Source organism: Jaculus jaculus, chromosome 12 (genome assembly GCF_020740685.1).
Source record: "Jaculus jaculus isolate mJacJac1 chromosome 12, mJacJac1.mat.Y.cur, whole genome shotgun sequence".
NCBI classification, from domain to species: Eukaryota; Metazoa; Chordata; class Mammalia; order Rodentia; family Dipodidae; genus Jaculus; species Jaculus jaculus.
In genome coordinates, this window is record NC_059113.1 from 111743736 (window position 1) to 111753706 (window position 9971).

Consider the following 9971-nt stretch of genomic DNA (forward strand, 5'->3'; position numbering starts at 1 on the left):
CAGTAAGTATCTTAACTACTAGCCCTTTCATTTCTTTTGATACCTGCTTAACAATTGTGTTGTGTCTGATATCAGCATTTATTCAATTATTATATGTTGCCCCTTTTGCTTATTTCCAAGTTGTTGCTGTAACAAATTGTATCAGAGTGAGTCTCTGTGCATATACCATTTTGTATTTTGATAATCTCTGAATTGAAAATAAATAATTTGTTAAAAAGTTAAATAAAACCCCATGATGAATACCAGCAATCCAATTGAGAATGGCCCTCAGTGGAATGGGTGTAGAAAGAAGGGAAATGATGGTACCAACACATAATGTGTCCATACAAAGTTTCTACTTAATAAAGAAAGTTACATAATATGTAACTTTCACTTATACTGTCTACCAAATATCCCACCCTGCACCTCACAAAATGATATGCCTACCTAGGTGAAGTTGTATGTATCTATAGGCCTAGCTATTTAGGAGGATCACTTGATCCCAGGTGTTCAAGTCCAGCCTGGATGAAGGCACAGACATCCCCATCTCCGAAAAAGAAAGAAAGAAGAAAAAAAATCCATTTTGAATTTTCAAAGACAGTAAATAATAGGGTTATTTTCTTGCAGCCTTATGAACCATACACTGTTAGGTTTCTTTAGGTTTTACATATTGTTAGGTCAGGACAGGCTCCCATTATGGAGTCACCAAGGACAACAGAATGGTGACAGAGGCATAGAAAATTGGATAATCCACATTCCTGAGAAACCCCCTAGACATTATTTCTTCTTTGCTTAACAGTTCCCCCAAAGTCATAGTTTCCAGCCCCTCATCTTGCAAGTCACCTGGCCACTGTTCTGGTGCCACATCCTAGCTAGTTTAAATGGCTAATGTAATGATCTCCCCTAGAGGAACTTTTTCTATTCAACTTAAAAAACGAGTTTTTTTTTCCCTTCCTCACCTTCCTCCAACTGAAAAAGCACTATAAAGCCCAATCCTCTCTTGTGAGTCAGCCCTGGCAGCTTGTGCTTTTCCCAAATAAAAGCTTTTATCTTTGCCTCAGAGTGGTTTGCATGGTCTTGGTCACTCCCAAACCTTATACATATTATGTGAGCAGTTGTCCTTCAGTATAATTTTGATTACTTATCTCATTATGAACAAGAAGAAAGAGCCAAGTTCAACATTTACATTTTGTTTTCTTTTTATTTTCTGTTCTTTATTCTATTTTTCCATTTTGGTGGGGAGAGGGAAAGCATTTTGTATTACTTATACATTTTGAGATGTACTTTGAGAACGTTATTTCTGGGGATGGAGAGATGGCTTGGTGATTAAGGCACCTGCTGACAAAGACTAAGGATCCAGGTTCAATTCCCCAGTAACCATGTAAGCCAGCTGCACAAGGAGGCACACATGTCTGGAGTTTGTTTGCAGTGGCTGGAGGCCCTGGCTCACCTACTTTCTCCCTCTCTCCCTCAAATAAATAAATAAAATATTTTTAAAAGAATATATTTTCCATTCTCTGAACATAGAAAAAATTACCTGACTTTTTGTATAATTTTTGTACCTTTAATTTTAAACAAGTTCCTAAAGAGATTCTTTTGCAAACCAAATCTCCAACTTATAAAATATTATGAAACAATGCAGTGCTTTAGCATGAGACATTTAATAATCAGTCATGTTCAAATTTTTCTTAGTTCTTCTGAATGGTGTCAATCTGATGTCTTCTTGTCTAAATGACAAAACATTTTATTAGTGAAACAGAACTATTCTGTAGCAATTCATTCTATGAATAAACATAATAAATTATCAAAACCCTTACCTGTCTAGGAGAAGACAACATAAATCACTATGATGCAGCCTACAATCCATCCAATCAGGAGAAGAATGGGGACCAAAAGGTGAGGTAATGTGGATGTGGCCTCTGCTTAAAAATATAATAAGTAACTCGTTTTGGTACTAAACTTACAGAATCAAAAGAATGAAAGAAATTTGCTAACATCAAGAAAACATACACTGTAATCATATCCACTGTGTTATTTTATTAATTTATTAGCAACAGAGAGGAGAGAGAGAGAATGGGCGCACCAGGGCCTCTAGACACATGTGCCACCATGTGCATCTGGCTTATGTGGGACCTGGAGAATCAAACCTGGGTCCTTAGACCTCACAGGCAAGTGCCTTAACCACTAAGCCATCTCTCCAGCCCCCATTGTGGTATTTTAAATGAATGGTACCCAATATATTCAGGATTTTATTACAGTTTGTAATTTAGATCTGAAGCCACCTGGGTGGAGGAGGTGTCACAGGGCAGATCTTAGGATTTAGCCCTAAGGTGTGGCTTTTTTTTTTTTTTTTTTCCCCATGTGGCTTCTTTCTCTCTGCTTGGGCCTTGAAAAGGGGCCCAACTTCTTCTGCCATTATGGAACCTCCCCTGGAGCTGTAAGCTGTAATAAATATTCCTTCCACCATAACTGTACCTGTTCTGGAAGTTCTTCTCAGTGACCTGAAGCTATCTACTACATCATCCATACATGTTTTTTTTTGTTGTTGTTGTTGTTTTCTTCAGAGTACACACTGAAACTTAGCTGATACATTTTTTTTTTTTCTTGAAAGCACACCTTGTATGCCAGGAATAGAAGACCTCAGTTCAAACCATAGGTCCTCTTTATAGTTACATGATCTTGTGCAATTCTGAGCTTGAATTGCCTATGGTTAAAAAAAATTATAATCAAACTTGTGATATCCACCTCCTGGAGTTGTTTTCAAGGTCAAAAAATACAACGCCTGCAAAGCTTTATAGCCTATAATTACCATGCTTGTGTTTAGTATACGCAGGTTATATTCATGTATGTGAATGCACAATAATAAGTGAAAGAACTGTTTACAAAACAATCCAATCTAACTGTGAGGTAATTCCTACTGAGATAAGTTAATCATAACACTGGAAATTGTTTTGAGAAACTTTATTGCCTCAATAACTTGACTTATCTTAAATTTCACAGGAACAGGAAAACATCATGTTTACATAATCATTCTCAACAGAATAAAAATAATTCTATTGTTTAAAATTTTGTTCACTATAATGATCAGCACTGAGCTTGAATCTTTGGGCAATAATAATCTGACATAGGCAGAAGATATTTGTGTATGACATTCCTCCTCCTTATGTATAAAAAGCAATTTATAAAAATATCTTTTCTTAATATTCACTGAATCTCTGTCTTGTCCTTTTAAGCAAAGATATATACATATACTTCTCCCACAAAGATTCAGAAACAACATGGCAAGACATCTTGTAGAATTAATGTCCCTGGATTATGAACTAAGACATACTCTTAATTGAAAAGCACAATTATACCTTATGCCATTAGCTAACAAAGAAAATGCATGTTCTTAGCAATTTGCACTCCTATTACAATTTCCATCACTTTAAAATGTGAAGGGTTTTTAATACTATTAAAATAAAGTTATCAGAAGATGAGCTACTTCTAAAATTAGAAGATATTTTCATAAAAGTAAACTTTCTGAATTTGAAATGAATTTTAGTTCTTTCAATGTATTTTTATGAACTGTTGAAATCACTCTTAACTGACAAATAGGGTTTTCCTTGCTTCTGCACCTCACTGTGACCTTGAACAAGGTTTTGAGAACTAAATTTATAAAACATAAAACCTAAACCAGGCGTGGTAGTGCATGCCTTTAATCCCAGCACTAGGGAGGCAGAAGTAGGAGGATCGTTGTGAGTTCCAAGCTACCCTGAGACTACATAGTGAATTCCAGGTCAGCCTGTACATGAGTGAGACCCTACCTCAAAAAACCAAACAATAAAAACAAACAAACAAAAAAGCAAAACAAAACATAAAACCTTCCTTTTTACTTGCATGTGTTATTGCTTTAAGGTAAAGTAAACATTGTGAAACACTCTTTAGTCTCATTTGGGACAAAAAAAAAAACTTTTTAAATGAGTTACGGTGCCATTAGAGTGAAAATATATGACAATAATTTGTTATTAATTTAAATAGAAGAGTATTTCTTTCAATCTAAAAGAATTCAAGGACTGATGAATTGGTTCAATGGGTAAGAATGCTCTAAAACTAAATATCTTATTACTATTCTTAATAAACCAATACATCTGGTTGCACATTTTAACAAAGTGTAACTACATTGGTATGCTTTTAACATTCATATTTTCAATCTTACAATAGCCTGAAAAAGTGTTTGGAGGTAACAGCAGACGAACCCTACATATACTTTACACAGATCATTCACATCAGCAGCATAAATAAGAACAAATCTCTTTAAACACAAAAGTAACTTTGTGCAATTATAAGCATGCCAAAGTGGTTAGAGCTAGACTTAAAGGCACTGTACTTTGGAGCAGTCTCTAGGTTGAGACTTGGTGTCACCCCTCTCTAGTGATCATGGGTATATACTAAACTTGCTATGTCTCAGTTTCTTTAGCTGTAAAATGAGGGTGATGATAATGCATATCTAACAAGGCAGTTGTCATGATTAAAAGTGTAAATCATGGTATTTAAAAACTGTTTTTGAGACAATTATATAATTAGTTAATTATTTTTTGTAAAATTTTAAATATGAAAATGCTTAAAAATAGAAAAAATAAAGTTAGCTATAAACATAGAGCATATTAGAGATGATTAAGCTCAATATTCTCATTTTATAGTCAGAATACAGGCTGAGAAATGGAGAGACTTCTCCAAATTCATATTGCTGTTTAGTAGAACTGACACTGAACTCAAATCTAGTAAAACAGTGGATAATAATTGATTGATAGTGCACATTTCTAAAAAAAAAAAAAAGCCTAGACCAAATTACATTATTTTATCTGATTGATCATTTCAAATCATTCATAACTTGTAGGCAAGGTCTCTAAGTTGAATGTTTGATATATTTTTGTAGCCACACTAAAATATATAGCTACAGAATCTTTAGCAGGGATCTCACATTCTTCAGAATTAAAATGCTAGTAAATTAAAATAAAAGTCTGGAATCTCTTTTAGTCAAGTAAATCTGGTGTCTAATAACTTACCTTTTACAGCCATTATTCCTGTCGAATGGCTTAGATAGGGCCACACTTCCCTCTTTCTTATTGTTTTCAAGCGCTGCTTTGAACTTTAAATAGAGAAGTATCTGAAGAGTGTGGCAGCTGCCCAGTTCCTGTTGCCAGTTATCTGCAGGATGATGTAAGTCACTGAGAAACAGAACTCCTCTCTCTTGTCTTTAACCTTTCATTAGGGAGGAAAAAGAAGCTAGGTATATATGGGACATAAACAATTAGGCAAGCCTTGTTTTCCTAATGCACAGATGTGCTGGTGTTTACTTTGTTTAATGCCTTGGGCAACAAGAAAAATGTTCAGGCATACAATTAAAAAAAGATGTTGAAAGTATAAATTTTACCAAAGAGGAAGAGTGAACTAATACAAAGGAAGGACTTTGAAGTTGATCAAAACTAGGTTCAAATTCCAGCCCTACTATTACAGTAATGAGGTTCACATTCCTTAACCTGGATATTAACTTCACTGATATCAAAATGACAATAATAATGCTTATCAAAGGAAATTTCATGAAGGTAATAAGGATATGAAATATAATAGTTCTTTATTACAGGTACAAAAGATAGCCTAAATTAAATGATGTTAATGCACTATAAATGATAACAATAATGAGAGTGTGGCATTGCCTATAATTTTCAGAGAGCAGTCATAAGCTTGTTATTTTTATTAGAAATGTTTAAAAATTGAACACTTCATTTTCCTAAGTCCAACCAGGCTTATCAGTTTTTGAAACAAAGATATAATTAGTCAATTATAATCTGTGATCTAAATTGTACTCTAGATTCTTACTGGAATAGCACTAAATTTGTAATCTGGATGGAAAAGTTTTGTAAAGTGATCCTGTGACTAACATTCCCTGTAAATGATCAGGTGGCAACCTTGCTCAAAATCCACCACTTATTCTCCATCTGCCAGAGAATGTGAGTCTGAACTCCACATTTAAACACCTGAGAAGCTTCATCCCTCTACCCTCCCATTTATAATGATGCCAGTCACAACTGTACTTCTTTGCTCTAAGTGAATCAAAATTCTTCTACCTTGCCAAGAGTCCTGGCGCATTCCTATATCCCTGGCTGCTCAGAAGGCTCAGACAGGAAGACCGAGTTCAAGTTCAACTTTGGCTACATAGCCAGAATTTTTATCAACATTTTTTTTTAGCTCTAAAGAAAAATAAAATCAGACATTGTAGGGAAATGGATGGAATTGAAATCTTTATGTTAAGTATAATAAGCCAAACTCAGAAAAGACAAGTATATTTTCTCTAACAAGTGGAATATAGATTTGTGTATGCGCATGTATGTGTGTGTGTATGTGGATATGTATTGTGATATGCATTGTGATATGTATTGTGATATGTATTGAAAAGGGGATCATCAGAGAGATGATGATATCTTAAAGGAAGAGATGAGGGGGTAATTGAGTATATGTGACAAAAACAGAAGGTGTGCTGCTTGGGGGAAAAAGAGGATCATCAAGGTGGGGGTCGGGGCAATGAGAAGAGAAGTGAAGGAAGTGAATGATTAAGAGCAAATTATGAGGGCCAAGGAGATGGCCTAGTAGTTAAGGCACTTGACTATGAAGTCTAAGGGCCCAAGATCGATTCCCAGTACTCACGTAATCCAGATGCACATGGTGGCACATATATCTGGAGGTTATTTGCAGAGGCTACAGGCCCTGGCACACCCATTCTTTCTCCCTCTCTCTCTCTCGTCTCTGTCTCAAATAAATAAATAAATAATAAAATATTTTTTTAAAAAAACAAAAAGAACAAATTATGGAAAGACAATGTCTCTAACAAATGGCACTGGAGAAACTGGATAACCACCTGCAGAAGAATGAAATTAAACCCACCTCTCTCACCCTGCACAAAAGTCAACTCTAAATGGAATAAGGAATTTAATATAAGACCTGAAATTCTAAAACAACTAAAAGGAAAAGCAAGGAAAATACAATAAAGCTGTAAGGAAAAGTTTCTCGAATAAGACACCACTAGCAAAGGGAATTAGATCAACACTCAACCACTGGGACCTCATATAACTTAAAAGCTACTACTGTACAGGCAAGAAAACCATCAATCGAGTCAATAGACATCCCACAAAATGGGAAAAAAAAATCTTCACTAGCTATGCCTCCAAAAAAGATCTAATATCTAGAATATACAAAGAACTCAAAAAGCTAAACAATAGCCAGGTATAGTGGTGCATGCCTTTAATCCCAGCACTCAGGAGGCAGAGGTAGGAAGATCACTGTGAGTTGAAGGCCACCCTGAGACTACATAGTGAATTCCATGTCAGCCTGCACTAGAGTGAGACCCTACCTCAAAAAAAAAAACAAAAAATTAAAAAATAGGGTAGAGAATTGAACATAGAATTCTTGAAGGAAGAAATAAAAATGGCCTTTACACACTTAAAGAGATGTTCAACATCTTTAGTTATCAGAGAAATACAAATCAAAATAACTCTGTCATTTCCTCTTACCCCAGTCAGGATGGCATTCATCAAGAAAAGGTGGGGAGGGCTGGAGAGATGGCTTAGCGGTTAAGTGCTGGCCTGTGAAGCCTACTAAAGACCCTGGTTAGAGGCTCAATTCCCCAAGACCCATGTTAGCCAGATACACAAGGGGGAGCACGCATCTGAAGTTCGTTTGCAGTGGTTGGAAGCCCTGGTGTGCCCATTCTCTCTCTCTCTCTCTCTGTCTTTCTCTCTCTGCTTCTTTCTCTGTCACTCTCAAATAAATAAATAAAAATTAAAAAAAAAATTTAAAAAGAATGACAACAAATGTTGGCAAGGCAAGGAAGTGGGGGGAAAGGAGCCCTTACCTATTACTCGTTGGAGTGCAAAATAGTACAACCACTATGGAAATCAGTATGGAGATTCTTGAAAAAGATGAAAATGGGTCTATCATTTGATCCAGATATACCACTCCTGGGCATATACCCTAAACATTCCATTCTTTACTACAGAAGTACTTTCTCAGCCATATTTGTTGCTGCTCTGTTCACAATAGCTAGAAACTAGAATCAGCCCAGATGCCCATCAACTGATGAATGGATAATAAAGATGAGGTACATATACACAATGGAATTCTACTCATCAATAAGGAAAAGTGAATAATGAAATTTGCAGGAAAATGGATAGAGTTGGAAAAAAATCATTTTAAGTGAGGACATGCAAGCACAGAAAGACAAATGCCACAATTACTTTCTTATCTATGGTTCCTAACTGGGATCAATTGAAGATGAGTGAAAATTGTGGTAAGCACCAGGAATATGGTCATAAAGCTAGAAAGAGAACAGAAGAGAGAAAAAAAATAAGAAAAGACAACAGGAAAAGTTATGTGACAGGGTAGGAGAGGGATAGCTTATTAGTGGTGAGATAGGCTTAGAGGGGTAGGGGGTAGAGGGTAGGGCATGTGGGGAGGGAATTAAACAAAAGTTAAGACAACATGAATCAGTTCCATAGAAATATTCATTCTGCAAGCATACAAGATATAAATACCAATTAAAGGGGGAGGGGTAACAGTTTGAGCAGAAGATGGAAAAAAGCTTAGACTTAAAACCCTTAATGGTGGCGCATGCCTTTAATCCCAACACTTGGGAGGCAGAGGTAGGTAGGTGGACTGCTGTGAGTTTGAGGCCACCCTGAGAATACAGAGTGAATTCCAGGTCAGCCTGGGCTAGAGTGAAACTCTACCTCGAAAAACCAAAGAAAAAAAAAAATTAACTCTGGCCAGTAAATCCCAGGCCCAGAATTGGGTTGGGTTTCCCCCACCACACACAGTGAGCTATTGGCTAGAGAGACCCATGAGGTCCCCAAAACAATGTAGGTCATTGCCAAAACACTTGATTACCCACTAGAACTAAAAGGTAAGATACCACAGGTTATGCTCATAGGACATCAGATTATAACCTGGAACTGAAAAGGAAACTGGCTCCCACCTGGCTAGCCCTCATAGTGCTAGAAAGCACTATGGAAGCCACTGGAGGACAATGGTCACCAACAATATGAATATGCAGGGGATCCTACAGACTATGATCAAAACCAGTCAAAAAGTACACACTTGTACAATAGTGGCCTGCAGCTTCTGCAGGTAACCAACTATTCTCTGATTGGACATAAGGCCAGCTCAGTGGGAGAGAACTCATATCTGGTACTAGAAACCAAGTCAGAATCCCATGGTCTGGAAGCACAGACTTTAGAAGCCCCCACTGCTCTCTGGGGAAGAGTGGGCTTGTATACCAAAAAAAAAAAAAAAAACCTCTCAAATAAATTTGCACACCTTTTACCCAAACTGCTTTCACCCTTGTTTCGAGAATCTACTTTATTTTACAGATGGCAAAGAATAGAAATCAGTACCAAGATCCATCAATAAGACAAAAAGATAGCCAATGGCCCACCACAAGACATGCCACCTCTACCACATCTGCAAGGGACCAAGAGAAATTGCAGAGGAAGTGATGGCACAAATAATGCTCTTATTCTTGTCTTACAACCAGTTCCAGGGCAATGTTGATAGATAGAGTGATCAATCAAAACTTTGAAAGCAGAATTCTAGAGCCTGACAGAGAACTTAGCTCTAAACCAAACTGCCAATAGGCCTGCCATGGCTCAAGGAACATTGTGGAAGAGGACACAGAAAGATTGTAAGAGTGAAAGAGTGAGTAGGAATACCCTGAGGAATGGTTCCCACAGCCCCCCCTACCCCACTGGAACTGACTGAGGCCTTCATGACCCCACAGTAAATACCACAACCCCACTGATGAGGGACCATAAGTAACAGGAGCAGGGGCAAGGGGATAAAAGAATACAACTTGTTATAATATATACAAAAAAATTAAATTTAAAAAGAATAGATTAATGACATATATGTATGAAAGGGTCATAATATCTATGACTTTGTATGCTAACTTTAAAGGACAA

At 36.6% G+C, this 9971-nt stretch overlaps 1 protein-coding gene across 1 annotated transcript; it reads right to left on the minus strand.

The window, feature by feature from the left end:
* Window positions 1-1575: 1575 nt before the first annotated feature.
* Strit1 (small transmembrane regulator of ion transport 1) lies at window positions 1576-5121 on the minus strand. Its single transcript, XM_045130677.1, has 3 exons — window positions 5028-5121; window positions 1797-1898; window positions 1576-1706 (listed from the first exon to the last, which is right to left on the minus strand). Exons 1-2 carry the CDS (start codon window positions 5038-5040, stop codon window positions 1801-1803), a joined length of 111 nt encoding a protein of 36 aa, XP_044986612.1. The 5' UTR covers window positions 5041-5121; the 3' UTR covers window positions 1576-1706; window positions 1797-1800.
* Window positions 5122-9971: the final 4850 nt, after the last annotated feature.